The 27,929-nt window shown below is 46.3% G+C and overlaps 2 protein-coding genes across 3 annotated transcripts; both read right to left on the bottom strand.

Annotated features, from left to right (window-relative positions):
• Positions 1 to 621: 621 nt before the first annotated feature.
• On the bottom strand, positions 622 to 27,929 carry CUNH14orf93 (chromosome unknown C14orf93 homolog). 2 transcript variants are annotated; one of them, XM_033188588.1, is made up of 7 exons: positions 27,866 to 27,929; positions 14,678 to 15,645; positions 12,189 to 12,509; positions 4,462 to 4,523; positions 4,138 to 4,241; positions 1,644 to 1,756; positions 622 to 1,375 (listed from the first exon to the last, which is right to left on the bottom strand). In XM_033188588.1, the coding sequence occupies exons 2-7, from the start codon at positions 15,272 to 15,274 to the stop codon at positions 956 to 958; spliced, it is 1,617 nt and encodes a 538-aa protein (XP_033044479.1). In that variant the 5' UTR covers positions 15,275 to 15,645; positions 27,866 to 27,929; the 3' UTR covers positions 622 to 955. The 2 variants fall into 2 exon arrangements, with proteins under 2 accessions (XP_033044479.1, XP_033044480.1); XM_033188589.1 differs by lacking the exon at positions 27,866 to 27,929 and adding an exon at positions 16,528 to 16,789 and having other exon boundaries at positions 14,678 to 15,400.
• LOC117069987 (40S ribosomal protein S3a-like) lies at positions 5,737 to 6,397 on the bottom strand. Its single transcript, XM_033188590.1, has one exon. It carries the CDS (start codon positions 6,366 to 6,368, stop codon positions 5,898 to 5,900), a length of 471 nt encoding a protein of 156 aa, XP_033044481.1. The 5' UTR covers positions 6,369 to 6,397; the 3' UTR covers positions 5,737 to 5,897.

The following is a 27,929-nucleotide window of genomic DNA, read 5'->3' as shown; positions in this document are numbered from 1 at the left end:
CATGGTCACCCTTATCACAGTTCATTTCATTGCCTACTCCACTGCCTGGCTTCCTGACTAGACTAAAAAAAATCTCTGTACAGCGTCCAACCTTATCCACCATAGCACAGTACCTGACACCTAGTAAAGCAATCAATATTTGTTGTAAGAATGAATAAATATAAAGCCATTTTTGCTTTTCAATCCATCCAAAATGCACACCCCTTCTTCAAAATACAGCTTGGCTAACAGGACCAAGAAATAGCTGCAAAGCTGTGTATTTTGCTTGGTCACATAGTGGGAGAGACGCTGCCGGTGAGACATGGGAACTCTTTAAGCCTAATTTCCTCATCGGCAAGATAGGAACAGTAAAATTTTCCTCATGTAATTCAATAAGCAATAGCTATTATATCAGGATCCCAATTCCCCAATAGTGAGAACTTGTGTTCCTCTGGTCAGAAGACTCAAGCTCATGACTGAAACTGCCCACCAGGTGGCGGTATTAACCTGGACTGGTCCTGTTCAGTTTCCACTGCAGAGCAAGACCAGTAGTCATGGGGAAGCAAAAGGTGCAACCTGGGAGGCTTCCTCAGAGCTTTGGGTGGAACTGGGCAGGGGCAGAAACAACTCAGAGACGGGACATATGTCAAGAAGGCCTCATGTTTCTTGGACCCATCCTCCTCCTTTTCTCATCCCAGGCTTCTCCGAGACACTGTTTATGCTGAGGAATAAACATTTTCTAGCTTACTGTTCACAGAGGAGGGAGTTTCTCCCCTTCTAGATAAGTTTTTATCCCACCAGAGTGTTCTGCTTCCATTTCCAGTAGAGACTGTGTTAAAAAAAAAAAAAAAAAAAAAGAGGCAAATATGCTTTCTCAGACTGCACAGAGCATCTCATTATTTTGTGAAGCCCCATGGCCACCTATTTCTGAGACATGGGGCATGGCGGAAGCCAGAGTTATTCTTGGTTGTAGATTTTATTCATCCTTTTCCACCTTGATTTCAATGAATGAGTTCAAGTCAGGACAGCAGGTTTTGTGGGGTTGGTCAAAAGATGGGGAGACAGGTGCATTCTCATCCCCTCCCTCATCTTCCTCTTCTTGGAAATTAGGATTGTAAAGTTCTGGTGGAAGGAGCTGGGCTTCAGCAGAAGGCAGTCTGTCTGAGGGAGGCCCATACACACGGTTGGCTTTGGTGCCATGCTTAGAGTTAGCATCCAGGTGGTAGCAGAGCTCTGTGAGGCGCTGGGCCCGGAAACGGGGAGGGCGGGCCACCCACACACCTGGCTCATTAAGACTGTCCTCTTCATCTGACATCAGCTCCTCTGTCACATCCTTCCACAGACGTTGGTCCTCAGGTCCAAAATGCCTCATGATACTGGATCGATTGGCAAAAAGCTAAGGCAGGAACCCAGGAGATAGATTAGGAAGGTAAACATTCTGTGGATTAGATTTGGGGAAAAGGTTTGGTGGGGAAGGCTGTGTAAAATCTGTGCCTAAGTGAACCCAGTTCCCAAGTCAGATCTTAGCACTGGCTCACTGTTCTTCTCTATCTTCCTACATTCCTGGCTCTCAACCCTATTCTCAGATGCCATGTCCTCTGGCCCTTCCCACTTAGGGAAGGGTTTAGAGTTTAGTTTCTTGAAAGAAAGGCCTAGAAACCTACCCGATATCGGCGACTTCGAAGTTTCTTCTCCTCTTTTTCCTTCAGGCCTTTAAAGGGGTTCAGGGAGTTGCGATACTCACGCCTCTTAGTAAGGAAGTAGGCCACACAGGCTCCTGAGGGGGAGGGAAGGGAACAAGAAGGAGGGTCCTCTAGAGTAGTGGTCCTCAGCCCGTTTTTCTGCCCTAACACTAATGAATGGGAGGTTGGGGATCACTACTTAGATGATGGGCTTTTTTTTTTTGAGACATAGTTTTGCTCTTGTTGCCCAGGCTAGAGTGCAGTGGCACAATCTCGGCTCACCACAACCTCTGCCTCCTGGGTTCAAGTGATTCTCCTGCCTCAGTCTCCCGAGTGGCTGGGATTACAGGCATGTGCCACCACACCCGGCTCTTTTTAGTAGAGACGGGGTTTCTCCATTTTGGTCAGGCTGGTCTCGAACTCCTGACCTCAGGTGATCCACCTGCCTCAGCCTCCCAAAGTGCTGGGATTACAGGCGTGAGCAACCGCACCTGGCCTAGATGCTGGGCTTTCTTGGCATAGACATTAGCATCTATTCACTCCTCTTTGGTTTAGGTTTCTTTTTTTTAATTTATTTATGATTTGGTACAAGACAGGGTCTCACTCTGTCACCCAGGCTTGGGGGCAGTGGCATGGTCATAGCTCACTGCAGCCTCAAACTCCTGGGCTTAAGTGATCCTCCAGCCTCAGCTTCCTGAGCAGCTGGGACTACAGATGCACACACCGTGGCCGGCTAATTGGTTTAGCTTTCTTTGCCCACCTCCATCTCCAACACTAACTCCTCCCAAATATCTCCCACTGGAAAAAGACAACTCCACTTGCTCCTGTGTCTCCCAGCTCCCTCCACCAAATAAAACCTACCCCTTCTTGGGCGTGGTGGCTCACACCTGTACTCCCAACATTTTGGGAGACCTCCTGCTAAGGCAGGAGGATTGCTTGAGCCCAGGAGTTTGAGACCAGCCTGGGCAACATAGTGAGACTCAGTCTCTATTTTAAAAAAAATTTAGGCCGGGCGCAGTGGCTCAAGCCTGTAATCCCAGCACTTTGGGAGGCCGAGACGGGCGGATCACGAGGTCAGGAGATCGAGACCATCCTGGCTAATACGGTGAAACCCCGTCTCTACTAAAAAATACAAAAAACTAGCCGGGCGACGAGGCGGGTGCCTATAGTCCCAGCTACTCGGGAGGCTGAGACAGGAGAATGGCGTGAACCTGGGAGGCGGAGCTTGCAGTGAGCTGAAAGCCGGCCACTGCACTCCAGCCTGGGTGGCAGAGCAAGACTCCGTCTCAAAAAAAATAAAAATAAAAATAAAAATAAAAATTAAAAAATAAATAAATAAAAATAAAAAAAATTTTTAAATGGCCGGGCGCGGTGGTTCAAGCCTGTAATCCCAGCACTTTGGGAGGCCGAGACGGGTGGATCACGAGGTCAGGAGATCGAGACCATCCTGGCCTACACGGTGAAACCCCGTCTCTACTAAAAAATACAAAAAACTAGCTGGGCGAGATGGCGGGCGCCTGTAGTCCCAGCTACTCGGGAGGCTGAGGCAGGAGAATGGCGTAAACCCAGGAGGCGGAGCTTGCAGTGAGCCGAGATTGCGCCACTGCACTCCAGCCTGGGCGACAGAGCGAGACTCCGTCTCAAAAAAAAAAAAAAAAAAAAATTAAAAAACAACAACAATCTACTCCTATTGCCACTCTTGATATAAGATTACAAGTATTTTTTCTTTTTTTTGAAACAAGGTTTGCCCACACTGGAGTTCAGTGGCACAATCTTGGCTCACTGCAACCTCCACCTCACAGGCTCAAGCAATCCTCCCGCCTCAGCCTCCCAAGTAGCTGGAACTATGTCATGCATGCCATCCCACCCAGTTGATTTTTCTTATTTTTGTTTGTTTGTTTGTTTTGGTAAAGATGGGGTTTCGCCATGTTGCCCATGCTAGTCTCGAACTCCTGGGCTGAAGCAATCCTCCTGCCTTGGTCCCCCGAAGTGCTAGGATTATAGGGATGAGCCACGGTACCTGGCCCTACCAGTACTTTTTCAGCAGAAGCTTTCGTAATACTGCAGTGTTAGCTACAAATAACAAAAGAGAGCAAGGAAAGAGAAAGCCTGGGAAATAATATTTAGGGACCAAGGGGCAGGCCTGGCTTCTGAACATAACACCTCCTCATAACACCTTAGATTCCTCCTTCTTATAACACCTTAGATTCAAGACCTGCATAAACAGAATACATGATGGTGTTCTAGCCCTTTCCTTCTCTCATTTTCGTTTCAGACTGAGAGGGAAATAAACAGGCAATTTGAGATAATTCTATGAATATATTTTAGGTGAGAATAGCCCAAAAAAGTTTCAAATCCACTATTTTCAAAACCACCTAAATCATCTCTATTATTCCTCTTCTTCTCTGACCAAGAAAGAGGAGTGGGAGGAGAGGGGGAGAAAGGATGGCATAGGAGTTAAACCAGTTTTTCTCACCTTTTAGCTCCTTATCAGTGTAATTGTGGGGACTGGTCACCAGCTCTTGCTTGAGCTTTTCCAGAAGAAACTTCACTACTGAAATATTCCAAGAGGACTTGATGCTGCCACAAAGAGAAGAGAATGAATAAGGTTGTTGGCTTTGTAAGAGCCAGACAAACAGAGGCACCTGGCACTAATCAACTTTGTGGCAAATCCCTCCATGGCCTAAGAAGGTGTGGTGAGATCAAAGCCTGAGTCTCATTGCTGTATTGGAGCATCCCCCTCTACTTCCCTGTCCTTAGCAAAGTACCTTCTCATTCTTTTTCCTCAAGGGGACCATACCTTTCAGACCCATTGAATCTCTTGTCATTGGTGATGTGGTTATGCACATTGTGGACCAGTTTCTAGGGGAAAAAAAGAAAACATAATCAAGCCAAGAGTGGATATTATAAAAATTCTCCTCTGGTCCCTACTATAAAAAGGCATTATCCCTAAGGGGCTCTCTGCCTGAATCCTTCCCATAGCCTAGGTACCATTTCAGTAGATGCCCTTTCTAAGCCAAGAGCCTATCCAAGTTACTATTTCAAGTGGGGTCTTCCCTGACTTTTCATTTCATGTGTGTCAGGATTCCAGGATCATCCCTGGCCTTACTTCTGCTCCTGAGTAGTGTGATCACTAGGGCAGAGGGTCTCAAACATTTCCATGAACATACCCCTGATACCAGAGAAAGCAAGTATATACCAGGAGTACTGCGAGTGAACATTTCTTTTTTACTTTTCTTTTTTTTTTTGAGACGCAGTCTTGCTCTGTCACCCAGGCTAGTGTGCAGTGGCGCGATCTCGGCTCACTACAACCTCCGCCTCCCAGGTTCAAGCAATTCTCCTGCCTCAGCCTCTCAAGTAGCTGGGATTATAGTCACCTGCCATCATGCCTGGCTAATTCTTGTATTTTTGCAGAGATGGGGTTTCACCATGTTGGCCAGGCTAGTCTTAAACTCCTGCTCTCAGGTGATCTGCCTACCTTGACCTTCCAAAGTGGTGGGATTACAGGCATGAGCCACCACGCCCAGCCAAGTGAACATTTCTTTTTTTTTTTTCACAAATAGCACTTTTTATTTGACACTAATTGAAGTCTGAACTTTAAACAGATTCTTGGACTGGTGGTTCATATCCATCAGCTTGTTCAACTTTAGCACCTGTCTCATCCCCAGTGGCTTTTCCAGAACTACTGCCTTCACCATGAAGCTCCATGAGCTTTCCCAATTCAAACTTGGGCTTCTTCAGCATTTTTGCTTTTCTTTTTTTTTTTTTTTTTTGAGACGGAGTCTCGCTCTGCCGCCCAGGCTGGAGTGCAGTGGCCGGGTCTCAGCTCACTGCAAGCTCCGCCTCCTGGGTTTACGCCATTCTCCTGCCTCAGCCTCCCAAGCAGCTGGGACTACAGGCGCCCGCCATGTCGCCCGGCTAGTTTTTTTTTTGTATTTTTTAGTAGAGACGGGGTTTCACCATGTTAGCCAGGATGGTCTCGATCTCCTGACCTCGTGATCCGCCCGTCTCGGCCTCCCAAAGTGCTGGGATTACAGGCTTGAGCCACCGCGCCCGGCCTCATTTTTGCTTTTCTAACAAAGACATCGTGGAGAGGATAAATCGATTGGCAAGCCTTTTCTATGTCTTTTCCAATGCTGTCTGGAATCAATTTATTGACCACTTCTTTCAAGTCATTTGCACCTCTCGGGTCATGATTTCCATCATCTTCTTCCAGATTTGGCGGACCTGTTGGTGCTAAGCATAAGAGGTCTTCCGTATCTGATTGTTGCATTTTTTAGTAAAACCAACACAGAACAGACGAAGCAAGTAACCATCGGTAGTCTTGACATCAACATGAGCTTCAATCATTGTCTGCCACTTTTTGACCATGGAACATATTTTGTCACGGGTAAGATCCATGCCATGGAAGTTAGTCAGGCAGTTTTTGCCCTGAACATCTTCAGTAATCAGCTTGAATTTTCTAAATGCAACTTCAACATTCTGCAAATCAGCAAGACTCACTTCAAACACACGACCCTTGAGACCATCAGATGCAATTTTGGTTCCTTGGGTCCTGGTGACGAGCGTCTTTCCAATATTTCTTATATTGAACATAGCAGGTGCTTTCACATCATACCAATCTTTCTTAGAAAATGGATCAACCACTTTCTTCTTGGCTCCCTTTTTGCCGCCTTTCGTAAGGCGCTTGTTCTTGCCAACCGCCATGGTGCTGGTCAGAGAGCCGAAAGGCGTGAACATTTCTTTAAGTCCTCTACTCTTGCACTTTTTTTCTTTTCTTTTATTTTCTTTTTTTTTGAGACAGAGTCTCGCTCTGTCACCCAGGCTGGAGTGCAGTGGCGCAATCTCAGCTCACTGCAAGCTCCACCTCTTGGGTTCACGCCATTCTCCTCCCTCAGCCTCCCGAGTAGCTGGGACTACAGGCGCTCGCCACCTCTCCCAGCTAATTTTTTGTATTTTTAGTAGAGACAGGGTTTCACCGTGTTAGCCAGGATGGTCACGATCTCCTGACCTTGTGATCCACCCGCCTTGGCCTCCCAAAGTGCTGGGATTACAGGTGTGAGCCACTGCACCTGGCCCCCACTCTTGCACATTTAAATTTTTTCTTCAAAATGTATTTGTATTTCTTTTTTCTTTTTTTTTTCTTTTTTTTGTGAGACAGAGTTTTGCTCTGTCACCCAGGCTGGAGTGCACTCGTTAAAATGTTTTGCCCGCTGGGTGCGGTGGCACATGCCTCTAATCCCAGCACTTTGGGAGGCCAAGGCGGGTGGCACAATCTCAGCTCACTGCAACCTCCACCTCCCAGGTTCAAATGATTATACTGCTTCAGCCTCTTTTTTTTTTTTTTTTTTTTTTTGAGACGGAGTCTCGCTCTGTCACCCAGGCTGGAGTACAGTGGCCGGATCTCAGCTCACTGCAAGCTCCGCCTCCCGGGTTTACGCCATTCTCCTGCCTCAGCCTCCCGAGTAGCTGGGACTACAGGCGCCCGCCACCTCGCCCGGCTAGATTTTTGTAGATTTTTTTAGTAGAGATGGGGTTTCGCCGTGTTAGCCAGGATGGTCTCGATCTCCTGACCTCGTGATCCGCCCGTCTCGGCCTCCCAAAGTGCTGGGATTACAGGCTTGAGCCACCGCGCCCGGCCTGCTTCAGCCTCTTGAGTACCTGGGATTATTGGTGTCTGGCACCACGCCCAGCTAATTTTTGTATTTTTAGTAGAGACGGGGTTTCATCATGTTGGTCAGGCTGGTCTCAAACTCCTAACCTTGTGATCCACCCACCTCAGCCTCACAAAGTGTGCTGGGATTACAGGCGTGAGCCACCACACCCGGTCTGTGTTTCTTTTAATATAAAAATGTCTTCTTAGCCGGGCGCAGTGGCTCACGCCTGTAATCTCAGCACTTTGGGAGGCCGAGGCGGGCGGATCACGAGGTCAGGAGATGGAGACCATCTTGGCTAACATGGTGAAACCCCGTCTCTACCAAAAATACAAAAAATTAGCCAGGCGTGGTGACCGGCGCCTGTAGTCCCAGCTACTCGGGAGGCTGAGGCAGGAGAATCGCTTGAACCCGGGAAGCGGAGCTTGCAGTGAGCCGAGATGGCGCCACTGCACTCCAGCCTGGGCGACAGAGCCAGACTCCATCTCAAAAAAAAAAAAAAAAGTCTTCTTGAAATTTTTTTTTTTCTTTTTGAGACAGAGTCTCACTCTTTTGCCAGGCTGGAGTGCAATGGCATGATCTCGGCTTACTACAACCTCCACCTCCCGGGTTCAGGTGACTCTCCTGCCTCAGCCTCCCGAGTAGCTGGTACTACAGATACACCACCACCACATCCAGCTAATTTTTGTATTTTTAGTAGAGATGGGGTTTCACCATGTTGGCCAGGATGGTCGCGATCTCTTGACCTCGTGAACCACCTGCCTCAGCCTCCCAAAGTGCTGGGATTAGTGGCATGAGCCACCCAGCCTGGCAGTCTTCTGGAATCTGCTAGTAAAACTGATGACCCAGGAAAAAGCCCTGGGTTTGTCTGTGGCTTTATATATCCCCTCGTGTGTTACCACGAATCTCAGGAGTATATACACAATGGTCTGAAAAACAGAAATCTAAAATAACAGAAATGTGAATGTGAAAGAACCGTGGAAGCTATATTTTTTTTTTTTTTTTTTTTTTTTTTTTTTTTTTTTTTTTTTTTGAGACGGAGTCTCGCTCTATCGCCGGGCTGGAGTACAGTGGCCGGATCTCAGCTCACTGCAAGCTCCGCCTCCCGGGTTTACGCCATTCTCCTGCCTCAGCCTCCCGAGTAGCTGGGACTACAGGCGCCCGCCACCTCGCCCGGCTAGTTTTTTGTATTTTTTTTAGTAGAGACGGGGTTTCACCGTGTTAGCCAGGATGGTCTCGATCTCCTGACCTCGTGATCCGCTCGTCTCGGCCTCCCAAAGTGCTGGGATTACAGGCTTGAGCCACCGCGCCCGGCCAGCTATATTACCCAATCTCCCTTTCACATCATTCAACAGGCTGTCTTTCCACTTTGTTTATACCCATCTAATGATGAGCTCTCCATTTTGAGTCAGCTTATTCTATTGTCGAACATTTTCACTCATTAAAAAGTTTTGCCAGCTGGCCGTGGTGGCTCATGCCTGTAATCCCAGTACTTTGGGAGGCTAAGGCAGGTGGATCACCTGAGGTCAGGAGTTCGAGACCAGCCTGACCAACATGGTGAAACCCCATCTCTACTAAAAATACAAAAATTAACCAGGTGTAGTGGCGTGCGACTGTCGTCCCAGCTACTCGGGAGGCAGAGACAGGAGAACTGCTTGAACTCAAGAGACGGAGGTTTTAGTGAGCTGAGATTGTGCCACTGCACTCCGGCCTGGGCAATAGAGTGAGACTCCGTTTCAAAAAAAAGAAAGAAAGAAAAAGTTTTGCCTTAGATGCTTCAAAATCTGTTCCCAGTTTTGTCCATAATGGCACCTAAAATATTTATTTATTTATTTAGAAATGGAGTCTTGCTCTGTTGCCCAGGATAGAGTGCAGTGGTGTGATCTCAGCTCACTGCAACCTCCACCTCCCAGGTTCAAGTGATTCTCCTACCTCAGCCTCCCAAGTGGCTGGGATTACAGGCACATGCCACCACACCCAGCTAATTTTTGTATTTTTAGTAGAGATTTGGTGTCTCCATGTTGGCCAGGCTAGTCTCAAACTCCTGACCTCAGGTGATCTACCCGCCTTGGCCTCCCAGAGTGCTGGGATTACAGGCCTGAGCCACCACACCCAGCCTTAATGCAGGGTTTTACATTTCCTTCAATTAAGTTTAGTTGTGTTGTTTCTGATTATATTTTCATCCCAAGCTCCCTCAGTCAGTGGAAATTACCCAGTCCCAAACTGACAGATTCATATCCTAATCCAAGGACTTTTCAGCTCCATATTCAGAAATCCCCAATTTATGCTTCTACCTCTATGGCTGATTCACCATACCAACTTAGGAAAGTATTGTCAACTCTTTATGGCTAGGGTCTCCACTCTGTAAAAAGGACCATTATTATACTAGCTGCATATTCAACACAGTCATTTTACCTCTTAGTAGTCCACACTTAAGGAATCACAAAGGAATGGGTGAATGTTTCAGAAAGTATTTGGGAGAGTTTCAAAAAAAAAAAAAAAAAGCAAAAAAAAAGGAGAAAGAAAAAAGGGAGTTACATAGCTTCTAACTCAAGTGGCTTTGAAGAGATCAGCTGATAAAAATCAAAACAGGCTTGACATGGAAAGGGAAAATACTCGAGACAGTAAGTGTGAGGAGTGTAAAGGCTGTTGGCTCACCTACCTCCTGAATAAGCTAAAAATATTTCCCCAAGGAGTGGCTGGGATCTGCAGCATTCCAAGGAATTAAAGAATTCTGGTTTGATCCTTTTGGTGTATAGGATCCCTAGCAGCAATCCTCAAGAGCCCCAGCCGATTGGAGAGATGCCTCTTTGATTCTGTCCCAGAGCTAAAGATTGGAACAACTGTCCCTCCCCCTCTAAACCCACAGTCTGCCACAAGAATATTTTAAACCTTCCTCCATGATGAGCAGCAAAACTCCCTGACTGGTCCTCCAGATCCTTCTCAAGCACAGAATAGAGAGAGCATGATGGTGAGTGAGCATACTGTCCTTCCTGCAGGTCTTCAGTTCCACCACACTCTCCTAAGGGAAGGAAGAAGCCAGGACTCAACGCTGTACCTCTCTCTGGAGGCAGCAGGCACAAGTGGAATGGAAACGATGGAAAATCCTGCTTTTATGAAAATTGTAACTATAAACTCATTATAGTCCATATGAACATTGTATGGCTAAAGAATATCTCCAGCTGAGTGCGGTGGCTCACGCCTGTAATCCCAACACTTTGGGAGGCCGAGGTGGGTGAATTGCCTGAGCTCAGGAGTTCAAGACCAGCCTGGCCAACATGGTGAAACCCTATCTCTACTATAATACAAAAATTAGCCAGGTGTGGTGGTACACGCCTGCAATCCCAACTACTTGGGAGGCTGAGGCAGGAGAATCGCTGGAACCTGGGAGGCTTGCAGTGAGCCGAAATCACGCCACTGCACTCCAGCCTGGATGACAGAGCGAGACTAAAAACAATATCCCCATGATTGTCAGAAAGAAGCTTTTGTGAGACCAGCCTGGGCAACTAAAATAAGCCAGGTATGGTGGTGCATGCCTGTAATCCCAGCTACTCTGGAGGCTGAGGTGGGAGATCACTTGAGCCTGGGAAGTCGAACCTGCAATGAGCCATGATCACACCACTGAGCTCCAGCCTGGGCAATGGGAGTGAGACTCTGTCTCAAGAAAGCAAAAAAAAAAAAAAAAAAAAAGAAGTTTTTGCATATAGAGTTGATCCCAAAGACTGTGGTCACTTTAAAGAAGATTTCTCAACCTCTTCACTACTGGCATTTTGAGCTGGATAATTCTTTGTTATGGGGGCTGTCCTGTGCACTGTAGGTTGTTTAGCAGAACACCCACCCGATGTCAGTAGCATTCTCCTTCCCCTGCCCCCAGCCACCCACCAGTTGTAATAATCACAAATGTCTCCAGGTGTTTCCAAATGTCCCCTGGGAGTAAAATCACCCCAGGTTGAGAACTGCTGCCCTAGAACTTCTCTAGGTTTGGTCAGCTGCCAGGATGGGGACTCCCAGCTCAGCAGGATGTTCTTTGGGCTCCCAGCCACTCCAAGAAGCTTTTAGGCAGACCTGGTTCAGGCCAGTCCCTTCCTGGCTAAGAGCTCTTGGGATGACTGGAATCTCCAAACCTCTATAACTGAGCTGAAGGTCTAGTGACTCTGCATCTCTGAAGCTTGAGACTACCTCAGGACAGCTTCACTTGCTTTTCCACCCAAGTTGTCCCTTGCCACTTACTCTGCACACTAGCTTAATTTGCAGGCAATTTCCAGAGTTACCCTTTGGTGATCAATCTGCTCAATCCCTTAAAGATCTTCTCATCAGGATTATTAGAACACTGGGAAGGCTGGTCATGGTGGCTCAAGCCTGTAATCCCAGTACTTTGGGAGGCCGAGGCAGGTGGATCACCTGAGCTCAGGAGTTCAAGACCAGCCTGACCAACATGGCAAAACCTGGTCTCTACTAAAAATACAAAAATTAGCTGGTGGTGGTGGCATATGCCTGTAATCCCAGCTACTCAGGAGGCTGAGACTGGAGAATCACTTGAACCTGGGAGGCGGAGGTTGCAGTGAGCTGAGATCGCGCCATTGCACTCCAGCCTGGGTGACAGAGTAAGACTCCGTCTCAAAAAAAAAGGACAGCAGGAGATGTGATATAAAGGAAGATTCCACATTATCTGGAAAAGTCTAAAAGTTTGATGTTTAGCAGGGGACTTCCTATCCCTAGTGTTACAGAATAACCTCTCTCCTTATCCCTCCCACTCTGGTAGGATTCAGTATAGTATTCATTCAATATGGGGGTGCCTAAAATCAACCCACCCTTCACTCTTCACTTATCTTTCCAGACTGAAGAAAAATTTATAGAAATTGAGCTCACTCACAGAGAGTACCAGATCCCGCTTGCGCCTGGAATTCTTCTGCCCACTTCCTCTGGTCCTGCATGGGGAAACAGTCAGCCCTAGAGAGTGTCTCAGCTCCCCAGTACTCCCAGGGCCTGAGTCTTCCAAGGCACTGTCCAGCGCAGCAGTGGCATTGAGCATGTCCTCAGGGCGGGGTGGTGGCAGCTTGGTTCCATTTTCTGGTCCTGTCTCTGAGGTTGCCCGCTGGATTGCCAGTTGTGTGGCTGGTGAGAGCTGTTTGGCATAAGCAGGGACCAGAACTCGCTGTACTGCACCCTCAGAGGCCACGTAATCATCCACCAGCTAAGAATGTAAAAAAATAATAGCCTATTAGCCAGCCAGGCTTAGGGGAACCTGGTTAACCATCATTCTTTGGCTAAGAATAGTGAACAGAAAGTGGTAAGAAGGGGGACTCTAGCACAGTCTTTAATGCTCAATGGCTTGTTTCTCTGGGACTCCTATGAGTGTTGGGCAAATATTTCTTGTGTGTACAGGGCCTCTCATGTTGGGGTGTTACCGTAGGGCTGCTCACAAGGAGAAAGCATGTTTCTGACACTGTTTGTGAATCGTCATTTATGGATAGCTCTTGGATATAAGAAATGTAGCTAGGTAAGTGTTTTGTCTGAAAGGACTGGGAGAAGAAGTGAAACCAAGCAAGAGAAGGAGTAAGAAAACAAAGAAAGAAAGAAACCAAGCAAGAGAAGGAGTAAGAAAACAAAACAGTGACAACAATAAAGAGGAGACATAAAAGAAAAATGAGCAAAGGAGGAAGATATAAAGTCAGAAATCCCAAGAGAGACTGGCAGTGACAGCTCCCCTCACCTATCCTCCATTCCCAGAGTCAGTCCATGCCCTCCCCTTGATCCTACCCCAGCCACATTCGACTGTCATAGCCCCTGACATCTACCTGACTGCCTGTGCCCTCAATCAAGGACATACAGAGCCGGGAAAGGAAGGAGGGAGCAAGGGAGAGAGGAAGAAAGGAGGGGGGATTTCTGCAGTCAAGAAAACAAAACACTGAAAGTGGGGAGACACACACACACAGAGAAAGAAAGAAGCGGGGGAGGAGGCTGAGATTTATAGACCTGCGAGCTGCTTTCTGCACTGTGAAATCTAATTCCATCCTGTCAGCCTGGAAGCCTTTCCTGCCTCAAAGAACCCACAGCTCAGGGCAATGCCTGGCCTGGTACCCTCCTGCTTCCCACCTTCCAGGTCCTCCTCTCTTGAGCTGGAACAACTGAGAGTCCTGACCAGCCACAGACTGGGGTGAGCAGCAGTGGCCATTACCCATATGGCTGTGCCTTCAGGAGAGCAATGACCAGTTGCTGTGTTACACTGGAGGGGGAGAGGGGGGTTATGTATTCATTTCTCAGATCCAGCAGATGGGCTGGGAGTTTCATCCCTCCCATCTACTCCATATGTTCTGCTCCTTTACTCTTTACTGGGGTGTCTATGTCTTGTCGTGGGGGGAGGAGAAAAAGAGAGGACAGACAGAGAGTAAGGTGGAGGAGAGCTGATAGAACTCCCACCGTCTCTCAAGTGGTACCACATCTGATATTTTCCTATCTCTAAGATCTCTATAGTTGCTCCATCTCCTTTTCATACTTCCATGTGTGACATTCTGCAGTTCTTACTCTACTCAGCCAGGATTTTCCTGCTCATATGGCCCTTAAGCAGTAAAGAAACTGAAATAGCACAATGTACATCTATGTCTTTTCCTGCTCACAAAATATGCTTGCTTCCTTCTTTTCTTCCCTCTTTCTCCCTATATGTTATTATCTTACTGTTAACACTCGGTTGGCCATTTCTTTTTCTCATTTCCCATTTTATTTCCTTTCCTCTACCTCCCTCTCGCCTTACGTCATAGTCTGTCTCCTGTGGTGTAGATTCTCTTTCCACATAGACTCACCTTTCTTCTGTGCTCCCTTTTTTCACTTTCTCTCCTCCCTTAGCCCTTCATTTCTACTTGTCTCTTTCCCTCCCTATACCTGTCATCTGTTATCTTCATCTTTGTCCTCTCACTTTTTCCTCCTCTCTCCACCTCTGCCTCTCTCCCCTGTACATTCGCATCTCTCTTTGTACTGAATTCCTCTTGGCAAGCAGAGGGCCTGCGATAAAATATGAATGAGCCGTCTGTGCACGGCAGGCATCCTCACCAGGAGAGGCAGAGCCCATGGAGCAGCTGAGACAGCTGTGGAGGAAAAGGTGCCATGCGGAGCTATTGAGAGAGAGGGAAGGGCACCCTGTCACTACACACAGCAAAAAATGACCTTCTGCCAAAGAGGCTAATGGTTCAGGAAGAAAATAGGAGAGCTGATTATCCCTGAAGGAAAAGGAAACTTGGTACTGTTTTACTTTATCACAAATACAAACAAAAGGTTTAAAGATGGAAAAAAAAAGAACAGAAAGGAAAAAGAGTGAAAGGCCAGGAAAAGCACTTAGGAGCAGCAGCCCTCTGCTGCCATACTCACAGGATTGAGCAGGGGGGGCCCCTCGCTGGCAGCCAGTGTGCACCCCGGCAGCCGCATGTCCCTCTGAGTTGCTGGGAAGCCCAAAGGCCCAGGCCCCACTGAGGCTGCTCCCAGCTGCCGCAGCTCCTCAATCACCACCTGCACGCCGCTACCCACGCTGTCACACTCCTCTTCCACAGCAGACAGAGCCTTAAAGGCTTCCCCGGGACTTTCCTTGAGAGGCCCAGGCTCCTCAGGTGGGGAACTATGTGCCCGGCTTTCCCCGTCTTCATCAGGGGTGGACACTTTCCCTTGCCTCAGCTCACCCATTTCCTCCTGGAGATGTTTTAACAACTCATTGTTGGCCCTGGCAAGACCCAGAGCAGCTTCAGCCAAACCCACTGCCTTATCCACCCGTTGGTAGATAATATGCAGGAGCTGCTCTGAGTTCTGAACAGCCAGGCCATGTCCAGTCACTGTGATGGGGGTGCTGGGAGGAGGATTCCCACCCTGGGAGCCTGTGTTGCCTCCATTAGTCTCACTCTTACAGGCACAGCAGCAGCATCTGGCCTCACTGCCACTGGGAGGGGAGAAGAGAATGGTGGCACTGAAGGACATGGTGGATGGGGCAGTAACAACCACGCTTACACTGCTGGGCCACTCCAACAGGTAGGAATCATCGACTTCTCTTGACTCACTTTCCTTTCTCAGTAAGGATGGTCAGAGAAGCCCAAGCTGTAGGGTCTGTGAAAGAAGAGTAGATAAGCCATGAAGAAGCACACAGTCCACGGCAGCCTCTCCTCGGCCTGCAGAAGGGAGACAGGTGCCTTCTATTTGCAGATCCTGTGCTCTCCTAGCACATCACAAATCAAGGCCTTCCTGATGAACGGTTTTAGAGGGTAGAGAGCGTTCCTTCTGCCCCCAAGCATGGAACCCCCGACTAGTGCAACCTAAGGAACAGGGAAGGGATCAGAAGGACCTTCCGGCATCTGGAAAGATTAGATGATTAAGGAAGAAAATGTAGATCTGTCTCCTCCTCCTCCTCCTCACCATCTTTACTGTAATAATGGTTCTGAATTTCATTGCTTTGACATTGTTCAAAGTTCAATGTCTGAACGCTTAAGGAGTTCAGAACGCTTCATCTACTCAACAGCACTAGGAAACATATATTACTCCAGGTCCAGAGAAGAGACATGCAGAGAAGTTATATGTCTTTTTCAAGGTCAGAGGAATAACAGCAGAATCCAGTTATTGCTACTTTCAATGTAGTGTTTTTTTTTTTTTTTTACCTGATACCACTTTTTGTTGACATTAAGAATCACAACAATGGCCGGGCGCGGTGGCTCAAGCCTGTAATCCCAGCACTTTGGGAGGCCGAGACGGGCGGATCACGAGGTCAGGAGATCGAGACCATCCTGGCTAACATGGTGAAACCCCGTCTCTACTAAAAACTACAAAAAAAAAAAAAAAACTAGCGGGGCGACGTGGCGGCGCCTGTAGTCCCAGCTACCCGGGAGGCTGAGGCAGGAGAATGGCGTGAACCCGGGAGGCGGAGCTTGCAGTGAGCTGAGATCCGGCCACAGCACTCCAGCCTGGGTGACAGAGTGAGACTCCGTCTCAAAAAAAAAAAAAAAAAGAATCACAACAATCATGATTCTACCCTCTCTGTAATTTTCATACAAATGCATTTAGAGTAAAACTCCTAAATAAGGAATACATCCATCACTGCCCCCCTCAGCATGTCACCAACTCCTCACTATTATATCATTAATGCTTTGGGGATGAGGGCAGGGAAATGAAATGAAAAGATCAAGGAATTGAGCAGGGGTAACCCAGGGCTGCACAGCCCCCTTTCCCACATAGTCGTATACCTGGGCCATGAGCCTCTGTAATGGAAACTAGCTGTCCTGAGTCTTCCAGCCAGGAGCCCAGAGAAATCACCTGTGGGGCCCCTTATCTTCATTTCTCATACTCCTTAAGGGTGGATCCAAAATTCAACAGGAATGTCTGAACAGCTATGCTGCCACTTTGCCTGCATGACTAGCCCCCATAAAAGGAGAAACCAGAATGTCAGTAATAAACCAAACTGCCTTTCTTTTAAATTACTGTAGTTAAGCAACTAAACTACTCCAGGAGAGAAAAAAAGGAGTAAAGAAGTTGATTTGAGGGCCGGGCGCGGTGGCTCAAGCCTGTAATCCCAGCACTTTGGGAGGCCGAGACGGGCGGATCACGAGGTCAGGAGATCGAGACCATCCTGGCTAACACGGTGAAACCCCGTCTCTACTAAAAAATACAAAAAACTAGCCGGGCGAGGTGGCAGGCGCCTGTAGTCCCAGCTACTTGGGAGGCTGAGGCAGGAGAATGGCGTAAACCCGGGAGGCGGAGCTTGCAGTGAGCTGAGATCCGGCCACTGTACTCCAGCCTGGGCGACAGAGCGAGACTCCGTCTCAAAAAAAAAAAAAAAAAAAAAAACAAAGAAGTTGATTTGTACCACTGAGAACACTCAAGGGAACTTAATAAATATTGTAATTTTCTAAATAATACTTGATAGTAGAAAAAAAATCCTTCTGATGCTCCATGTCAAAACCTTAAGTATGTTTACAATTTCCCTGAGAGATGCATTTCTCTCTTACCCTGTAAATTAAAACATTACAATTAAAAGGAGAGGAGAGACCGGGCATGGTGGCTCACGCTTGTAATCCCAGCACTGTGGGTGGCTGAGGCAGGCCAATCACCTGAGGTCAGGAGTTCGAGACCAGCCTGACTAACATGGTGAAACCCCGTCTCTATTAAAAATACAAAAATTAACCGGGCATAGTGGCGGGTGCCTGTAATCCCAGCTACTTGGGAGGCTGGGGCAGGAGAATCACTTGAACCCGGGAGGCAGATGTTGCAGTGAGCCGAGATCATGCCACTGCATTCCAGCCTGGCAACAGGGCGAGACTCCACCTCAAAAAAAAAAAGAAGAGTAGGAGGTTAGGAGAATTTTCTACATATTGAGGGTTTTCTTTTCTTTTCTTCTCTTTTTGAATAGGCAATCTCATTTCAGAAACAGGCAATATCAATGCCTCTGAGGTACTAAAACATAAATCTGACAATGCATTTTAATTACATGTGGTTATCAAAGAATAGTCTTTAATTTGCTCTTTCCACCCTTTATGTTGAAGAAATGGCTTTTTCTGTGCCAGATACTTACTTCTCACAAAAACTTAACTCAAATACATTTACAGCTTCCTTGTCATTATAGTCACTGGAAGGCACAGTTAAACCTGAAACTAAAGGTTAAACCAAATTAAAACTAAAGGTTAAAGGAAAGTACTAAGCGATTCTATGTCAATTTATGGATGAATCACTTATGTATTCTTTTCCTTCCTAAATAAGGGCCTACACTTCTCCTGCAGAGTTTTTTCTTTTTAATTCTTTCTTTAACCTACATCATGCAGGGAGTTTGCTCTTAAACATGGATGCTGTGGGCAAAAGAATATTTTGGTGATAATAAATAATAGTATTCAAATGCTTGCCAGCTCGTTCAGTATTTGTAAAATCAGTAATTATTAAGATGCATCAGGTTGGGACACTGGGTGAGTTGTCTAACTCCTTTCTGGTACCAAACTCTCTTGCCTCATGCACTTACTCTTTCTTGCAAGAGGCTTTTACCCCTACCAGTGTTGAGCCTGCCTCAAGCTCTTCCCCTCTCTTTTATTTTTATTTATCATTTTTTGAGACGGAGTCTCGCTCTGTTGCCCAGGCCAGAGTACAGTGGCAAGATCTCGGTTCACTGCAAGCTCCGCCTCCTGGGTTCAAGTGATTCTCCTGCCTCAGGCTCCCAAGTGGCTGGGATTACAGACACGCACCACTACATATGGCTAATTTCTATATTTTTAGTAGAGACAGGGTTTTGCCATGTTGGCCAGGCTGATCTCGAACTCCTGACCTCAAGTGATCCACCCGCCTCAGCCTCCCAAAGTGTTGGGATTACAGTTGTGAGCCACTGCGCCCGGCCCCCTCTTCTTTAAATAGTCTTTCCTTGGTCGTCTTTCCAAAACAGCACTGTATTGCAGGTTAAAAAGAAAAAAAAGGCCAGGCGGTGGCTCATGCCTGTAATCCCAGCACTTTGGGAGGCCAAGGTGGGCGAATCACGAGGTCAGGAGATCGAGACCATCCTGACTAACAGTGAAACCCTGTCTCTACTAAAAATACAAAAAGCCGGGCGTGGTGACGGGCGCCTGTAGTCCCAGCTATTTGGGAGACTGAGGGAGGAGAATGGTGTGAACCTGGGAGGCAGAGCTTGTGGTGAGCCAAAATCGCACCACTGCACTCTAGCCTGGGCAACAGAGCAAGATTCCATCTCAAAAAAAAAAAAAAAAGGGTGGCCAGACACAACAGCTCACACCTGTATTCCCAACACTTTGGGAGGCTGAGGTGGGTGGATAACTTGAGGTTAGGAGTTCGGGACCAGTCTGGCCAACATGGTGAAACCCTATCTCTACTAAAAATATAAAAATTTGCCAGCCATGGTGATACATGTCTGTAATCCCAGCTACTTGGGAGGCTGAGGGAAGAGAATTGCTTGAACCCAGGAGTCAGAGGTTGCAGTGAGCAGAGATTATACCACTGCACTCCAGCCTGGGTGATAGAACGAAACTCCATCTCAAAAAAAATTTTTTTTAAAATGAGGTTCTCCCCTGGCTGCACCATGTATAAGCTGCGTGAACATGAGTAAATTATTTCACTTTTCTGAGTACAAGTTTTCTCATCACTATCTACTTTGAGTGTTTTTTATGAAGATTATACATAATATATGTAAGGCACCTATAGAGTGCTGGCACATGGTCAGTGCTCCACTAGTAATGGCTACATGATATTATGATTATTCCTGTAATCTTTTGTGTTCCCACCCTGGACCCCATCCTGATTCCTAAATCTTTTTTTTTTTTTTTTAAGAGGCAGGGTCTTGCTATGTTGCCTAGATTGGTCTTCAACTCCTGGTCTCAAGCCATCCTCCTGCCTCAGACTCCTGAGTAGCTGGGATCACAGGTGTGAGCCACCACCTTGACTCCTGATTCCATAATTTTGAATAAAATGCAATGGCTTGAAACAGAATTTGGGGAAATTTGCCCCCAAATTTAATATTGAATTTCTAAGAAACAATACATTATTCCTCAAGTCTATGAGGATGCATTTATAGGTACAAAACCTTCTATGATGCAAATTAGAAAGGTAATTGAGTATTTGGAATTTACTTGCTATCATGACTTGGTCTCAGACTAAGGATAATATTTTATGCTAGTTTTTAATGCTAAATGTATTTTCCTATTGTGAGTTCAATTTGTTCCTCAATTTCTCTTCTGTTTTTCTACTTTGTATATTGAGTTCATCTTAAAACATCACATTCAGGGCAACAAATAAGTGTTTTCTTGAATTAACTTGCCTATAAAAACCTGGTACAGTGTGGTCTAGCACAATGGGCATTCAAATAATTCTTTTTTGGTTTCCATGGACACTAGTGCTAACTTAATTTCCCAGCCTCTTGCTATAGTCTGTCACCTAAACTTTATATTATAGAAAGAAATTGGGATCACCAGGTAATAAACGAATATTTCATGTTATATTTACTAACCAGGTAACTACTTAAGTGCTGGATACATGACTGAAAACAAAACATTAATTTCATTAGCTGCATATATCCCCATTAAAGAAGGTGAGGTGGGCCCGGCACTGTGGCTTACGCCTATAATCCCAGCACTTTGGGAGGCTGAGGCGGGCAGGTCACCTGAGGTCAGTTCGAGACCAGCCTGGCCAACATGGTGAAACCCTGTCTCTACTAAAGATACAAAAAAAAAAAAAATTAGCAGCACATGGTGGCGCGATGCCTGTAATCCCAGCTACTTACTCAGGAGTCTGAGGCAGGAGAATGGCTTGAATCCAGGAGGCAGAGGTTGCAGTGAGCTGAGATCATGCCATTGCACTCCAGCCTGGGAGACAAGGCGAGAGTCTGGCTCAAAAAAAAAGGTGAGCTGGTGAGTGCAGGCAGGTGTTTTTAGGTTCATATATATATATATATAATTTATTTATTTATTTATTTGAGACAGAGTCTTGCTCTGTCGCCCAGGCTAGAGTGCAGAGGCGTGATCTTGGCTCACTGCAACTTCCGCCTCCCAGGTTCAAACGATTCTTCTGCCTCAGCCTCCCGAATAGCTGGGATTACAGATGTGCGCCACCACAACTGACTAATGAATCCTGACCTCAAGTGATCTGCCCGCCTTGGCCTCCCAAAGTGCTGGGATTACAGGTGTGAGCCACTGTGCCCAGGCTCAAAAGTTTTTATATGTAAGGCCATGTTAAAGGATGATTCACCAAAATGGATTGCACCTACTAAGTACTCAAATGAAAGGAAGACAAAGTCTCTACCTACAAGGCACTTAAAGTGTATTTCAGATGGGAATGTCTTAAGAACATGGGATGTTCTAAACATGGACTATCTAAAAAACAAAGTGAGGCTGGGCGCAGTGGCTCACGCCTGTAATCTCAGCACTTTGGGAGGCCGAGGCAGGCAGATCACCTGAGGTCGGGAGTTCGAGACCAGCCTGACCAACATGGAGAAACTCTGTCTCTACTAAAAATACAAAATTAGCCAGGTGTGGTGGCACATGCCTGCAATCCCAGCTACTCGGGAGGCTGAGGAAGGAGAATCACTTGAACCCAGGAGGTGGAGGTTGCAATGAGCCGAGATTGCACCATTGCACTCCAGTCTGGGCAACAAGAATGAAACTCTGTCTCAAAAATAAATAAATAAACAAATAAATAGGCCGGGCGCGGTGGCTCAAGCCTGTAATCCCAGCACTTTGGGAGGCCGAGACGGGCGGATCACAAGGTCAGGAGATCGAGACCATCCTGGCTAACACGGTGAAACCCCGTCTCTACTGAAAAATACAAAAAATTAGCCGGGCGAGGTGGCGGGCGCCTGTAGTCCCAGCTACCCGGGAGGCTGAGGCAGGAGAATGGCGTGAACCCGGGAGACGGAGCTTGCAGTGAGCCAGGATCCGGCCACTGCACTCCAGCCCGGGCGACAGAGTGAGACTCCGTCTCAAAAAAAATAAAAAATAAAAAATAAAAATAAAAAAAAAAAAAACAAATAACAAAGTGAAATACACGCAAGTCCTAATAATATGGTATAGATTGAAAAATTTCTGGCCGGGCGCGGTGGCTCAAGCCTGTAATCCCAGCACTTTGGGAGGCCGAGACGGGCGGATCACGAGGTCAGGAGATCGAGACCATCCTGGCTAACATGGTGAAACCCCGTCTCTACTAAAAAAAATACAAAAAACTAGCCGGGCGACATGGCGGGCACCTGTAGTCCCAGCTGCTTGGGAGGCTGAGGCAGGAGAATGGCGTAAACCCAGGAGGCGGAGCTTGCAGTGAGCTGAGACCCGGCCACTGCACTCCAGCCTGGGCGGCAGAGCGAGACTCCGTCTCAAAAAAAAAAAAAAAAAAGAAAAATTTCTGAGTAGTTCAAAATAACGGAAAGATTAACAAAATGAAATCATACTGAGAAAGAGTTCTTACAGAATAAAAACTTCCAGTTGAGCCTTGAGCAATGTATCAGATGAACTGATAGGGTAGTAAGACATTCTAGGGAAAAAAAAATTACAGGACTTAACAGGGTACATGTCAGAGGTCAGAGCAAAGGGGCTTATATAGTAAGGTAAGGAGAATTGACAGAGGTATAGAGATGGGGTATAGAGATAACTGGTTTGGCCGGGCGCGGTGGCTCAAGCCTGTAATCCCAGCACTTTGGGAGGCCGAGACGGGTGGATCACGAGGTCAGGAGATCGAGACCATCCTGGCTAATATGGTGAAACCCTGTCTCTACTTAAAAATACAAAAAACTAGCCGGGCGACGAGGCGGGCGCCTGTAGTCCCAGCTACTCGGGAGGCTGAGGCAGGAGAATGGCATAAACCCGGGAGGCGGAGCTTGCAGTGAGCTGAGATCCGGCCACTGCACTCCAGCCTGGGTGGCAGAGCAAGACTCCGTCTCAAAAAAAAAAAAAGAGATAACTGGTTAAAGACAACTGCAAGATTATAAGCCTAAGAGTAACAGGATGGTACCACCACCACCACCAGAATGACAGAAATGAGGCAGTTGACAGGAAATACCATGGCTGGGCATGGTGGGTCATGCCTGTAATCCCAGCACTTTGGGAGGAGAGGAGGATCGCTTGAGCCCAGGAGTTTGAGACCAACCTGGGCAGCATAGCGAGACCCAGTCTTTAAAAAAATAAAGAGGAGGCCGGGCGCGGTGGCTCAAGCCTGTAATCCCAGCACTTTGGGAAGCCGAGACGGGCGGATCACGAGGTCAGGAGATCAAGACCATCCTGGCTAACACGGTGAAACCCCGTCTCTACTAAAAAAAATACAAAAAACTAGCCGGGCGAGGTGGCGGGCGCCTGTAGTCCCAGCTACTCGGAAGGCTGAGGCAGGAGAATGGCGTAAACCCGGGAGGCGGAGCTTGCAGTGAGCTGAGATCCGGCCACTGCACTCCAGCCTGGGCGGCAGAGCGAGACTCCGTCTCAAAAAAAAAATAAATAAATAAAAAAATAAAGAGGAGACACCAGTATATTAGTGATGTGTATTTATTTAACATTTTAAATTTCAACTGATGGCAACATGTTATGTAGACAGTCCTGAAAACAACTGACTAGGTCTAAAAAACAGAAAAAGATCTTCAATCTTGGGATGAGTTGCCAACACAGCAATGACAGTAGATGTCACACTTAGGTTTGCAAAAAATATATGCATTTGGGGTTCATTTCAGTATTGGTCTAATTTAAATACATGTGAAATGAGCCTTAAAAATGTACTTTCCAGTACTTTTGGTATTTTTCATAAATATTCAGATAAAAAAGAAAGAAAATTCATCTCCTTTAGACAGACAGTTGAGGGTAAGACTGTCCATAATTTTAACTATCCCTTTCCTCCCAAGTCACATTTTTGTTAGGAGTAAATATATCATACTCTTGGCAGTTCCCTTGCTTGCTTTCTCCCCATTCTGAGTTTGAATTTTCTGCATGACTGAGTTCACCTCCAAACTATGAAAAATAAAAGTTTTCTCACTATTTAATAGATGTGTATGATATGGTATCATTCAGATGATATATGTTTTTATAATGGGCGCTTGACTCATTCAGGGTCATGCTAGCAATAGACTTCCTTAAATGTGATTACTGAAAGCATGGCAATTCATATCATAATCTTCATTTTAAGAAATAAATAAGGTAAATGGCCACTTAAAACTCCTGCTGTGTTGGTCAGTCCTACTCCTCCACTTCAAGGTGCAAAATGGCTCACCTGTCAAAAGGTTCTCTCAAAACCTATTTTTATCAGAAATGAGCTCCTTATCACACAAGAGCAGCTAAGTAAATATCACAAAATACTATTTTCCCACATTTTAAAAGAGTGACTCGTCTAATGATCTGCAAAAAATCCAATACTTTATTTTTAGGGGTAAAAAACAGAACTGTAGACCCAGAAGGCCGAATGCGGTCTTAAAAGGATTCCATGTAATCTGAAAATTCCACGTATATTTCTATAACAGGATGAGAATTTTTAACCCAGCATAGCACAGTCCTTTTTATTTACATTTGCTAAGATTATATTGGTAAGATTAATATTTCCGATTTCAGGTTTGCCTAATGTAAGGGAATCACTACATTTATGGAGAAACTGAAAAATTAAAAAGTAGCTCCTAGAACTCTCTCTTGTGCCAGCGAGAACTTGGTAAATGTTAGTTGATTAAATATTAGTCAAGGATGACAAGGTGGACCCCAGGGACCGCAGAACCATTTCCGATGGGTAAGTGTGATTCAGCTACGGGCAGGGCGATCGCAGCGACGCAGGCGGCAAAGATCGGCGACTGCTCAAGAGGCCGCAGGCGGCAGGGTGACTCGCCACTGTGCCCAACCATACAGTGCGCTCTGGGTGTCCCGGGTAAAGGGGGTCATTCCCGGGAGGGCTGCGGAGAGCAGGGCGGCCGGAGGAGCGGCTGGGGATCTCGCCGGGTCACCGGGGAGGGTAGACTACGTAGCCCCGAGAGCTTTGAGAACCTGGGCTGAAGGCGGCGCTCGCCGTGAGAACCGACGCGGAGGTGCAGCTTAGCAGCCCTACGGTTGTTCTACCGCGTGTGCCCGGCGCTACCGCACAGACTGACTCAGCTAGGGTGGGGCTGAGGCGGGCGCGCCGCAGAGGAATCCGCGGCGCCTCCCCGTGTACCCGGCTAGCTCGCGCACGCGGGGAGACACCGCCCCGCTTGCCTTCTAGCTCCCGGTGATTGGCGGTTATACGACGGTTGGGGAGCAGCGTCACGGACACTATTGGCTGCAAACAACAGTCACTCAAAAAGTCAGGTAGGGGAGGGGCCTCCTCAGGGAGGGACAAGACTGGGAGGCTATTTCAAGGCCGTCAGACGCCATCTTTAGCTTGTTTTTGTTTACTTGCTTTTGTTCCCTGCTGCTCAGAAACCTGTGTGTACACGATTATAAGCACAGTGGCCACAAATCGGCGTCACACGTTGGGTGGTGGCCGACTTTTAGTTACTGCTGGCCTTGGTTACATTTCTTTCACATGTCACCTGCAAATTACTAGCTCATAGTTTTTAAGTTTCCGATACTAGGGGCCCCGAGGATTCCCAGGCAAAATCAACAGAGTTTAGTTTTGCTTTGCTTTGGAAGGCCAAGCCAACGATATATATGTGCGAGGAATTATCTCCTTTCCTACAAAAGAAAGAAAAAGCAGTAACTGGATATGACCCTACGTTCCTGGTTGTAGAAATCAAATGGCCTAGGAAATCAGGGACACGGGCTCTGCACTGTTCTGGGGAGAGCTTCCTTATTTTTTGAGAAGCTAAAAAGTAAAGTAAAAAGTATATGTGATGACCTGTATTGATGTGGAAAAGAGCTAAAAAGGGTAAAACTCCATTAAAAATTGCCGTCACTGGCTGGGCGCGGTGGCTCACGCCTGTAATCCCAGCACTTTGAGAGGTAGAGGTGGGCGGATCACCTAAGGTCAGGAGTTGGAGACCAGCCTGACCAACATGGTGAAACCCCGTCTCTACTAAAAATACAAAAATCAGCTGGGCATGGTGGCACATGCCTGTAATCCCAGCTACTCGGGAGGCCGAGGCAGGAGAATTCCTTGAACCCAGGAGGCGAAGGTTGCAGTGAGCCAAGATGGCGCCATTGCACTCCAGCCTGGGCAACAAGAGCGAAACTCCGTTTAAAAAAAAAAACAAAAACAAAAAACTACTGCCGTGATCACAGAGGTCACTAGAATCTGACTAGATTTCAAAGAAATGCAGGCCTGAACTTGTGGAATAATCCACAGTCGAGCCAGTATTTATTAAGCACTGGTCTGACTTGAATTGTTAGAGAATAAAAATACACTCAGCACAAGTAAGAAACCCAGAAAGCCCAAACAGGGCCACTTTTGTTATAAATTTGTACAAGTACTTTTATTGCAGTCGGTATTTAGGAGTCAAATACTGCTTGAAATAGAATAGGATGCTAGCTGTGTAATAGAAATGCATTATTATACAGAGGTTTTGTTGTAATGAAATTTAAATTCTACAGTAGATCCTTTCTTTTTAATCTCCTGGTTGTCACTGCATCTGTGACATTCCAGTTTCTCCCTCAGCACCCCATATACCTCCTATGCTTTCACTCCAATCTGCGAATACAAATTTGGATACAGATATTTTCCATACGACTTCTAATGAGGAGACAGTGATTCTGTAACCGAATGAAGTGAAAATAGGGCTCCTGTAACAGGAGGTTCTGCTCTGCGAGCCCGTTTTTCTCTAATTCACATACTTTTTTTCTGTGACTCTTAGAAATGAGGAGAAGGTTTTCCATTCTAAAAATGCAACATGATAACCAAAAGGCATTTCTTATCCCTTCTATTATTTGCCTTTGCATCCTCTTGGCTCCCTATCACCATCACCATGAACAGTTTTTGAGAATCAGACTTGACTGGATTTTTTTTTCCTGATACTTTGCCAGCTGTGGAGCTTTTCGAATAGATTCCAACCAATAAACGACCATTTTGTCAAAAAGCCAAGAAAGAACTTCCTTTCTGAACACACCAACCAAACCACACATAAAGGCCAAAATATACACAGCTGTACATTTAAGAACGTGAGACAATAAAAAGCAAAACCACTTAGGCAAAACAGTCACTGAAGGCTTTGAACCACAGATTCAATAAATTGCCTACTCTCATTTGCCACATGGACTATATACGCCTTGGCAATTATTTAATTATTCATTATTCTGATCCTTTAGGAGCAGAAAAATATAGTAAATGCACATAGAAAGTGCCTAAGTATGCTGAGCATAGGATTTCTTCTAAGCTCTGCTTTGCACACAAAATGTTTCGATCACATTTGGGAAGACAACAGAAAAAAAATTCACATCCTAGGGGATACTTTGCACACATAAAACCAGATATATCACTTTTGAAAATAAAATCTGATATGGCACATATACACACACATTGTACATATACACAACCCCAAATTATAACTTTACAAATTTGTTTCAAGAAACACACACACATACACACACACAAATGTTCTAATGAAAATGTGTGTGAAAGACACACTGTAAGGTCTGTCCCCCTTCCCTAGGGAAATGAATGTCTCCATTATTATATCCCAATATTAACCTATTGGCCTTGGACAAGTGCCACATCCCAGCCACTTGGTTTTGGTTCTGGGGAGTGGGTGTGTAAAAAGCACGCACACGGCTTTCTGTGGGAGCCTCAAATCTCTCTCTGCTTCCTTCGATGTTGCCTGTGGCAGAAATTTACATTATCCCTTCAGCCCGCTTAAAAAAATCTGTACTTCCCAAGCGGCTAAATTTTTAAAGTCCCTCAACCACAAAACTCTACCAGTTCTTAAAATGTGATATGAAAAAAAAAAACTATAAATTTGGCTGGAAACGGTTGTACACGGCCATCCTGTTTCTCAACTTCTTGGTATATTTAAAACCTTGACCAGGAAAAAGAAAGAGGAAGAGAGACAGAAAAAGAAATGGGGGAAAGAGCAAATTCCCCTTAGCAACAGTTTCCTCACCCCAGCACTGCTACAGATCGCTATTTTTAAAAATTTGAAAACACACACAAGATTAAGGAGGGAAAAAAATGGAAAAAGGATACCCGAAGGTCGTATGGCTCTTTGTATTCGTGTGTGTGCAAAAAGGAGGACTCGCGGAGCCCGAGC

This window comes from Trachypithecus francoisi, unplaced genomic scaffold, assembly GCF_009764315.1.
Source record: "Trachypithecus francoisi isolate TF-2019V2 unplaced genomic scaffold, Tfra_2.0 Lachesis_group3, whole genome shotgun sequence".
Lineage (NCBI taxonomy): Eukaryota > Metazoa > Chordata > Mammalia > Primates > Cercopithecidae > Trachypithecus > Trachypithecus francoisi.
The sequence above is the reverse complement of the archived record's forward strand: the minus strand, read 5'-3'. Positions and strand labels throughout refer to the sequence as shown.

Coding starts and splice junctions, on each gene's coding strand:
- LOC117069987 (XM_033188590.1), bottom strand. CDS start 6,368: ATGGCGGTTGGCAAGAACAAGCGCCTTACGAAAGGCGGCAAAAAGGGA.
- CUNH14orf93 (XM_033188588.1), bottom strand. CDS start 15,274: ATGTCCTTCAGTGCCACCATTCTCTTCTCCCCTCCCAGTGGCAGTGAG. Junction 12,510..14,677: donor GGCCCCCCCTGCTCAATCCT/GTGAGTATGGCA, acceptor TTACATTCTTAG/CTGGTGGATGATTACGTGGC. Junction 4,242..4,461: donor AGATTCAATGGGTCTGAAAG/GTATGGTCCCCT, acceptor TCTTTGTGGCAG/CATCAAGTCCTCTTGGAATA.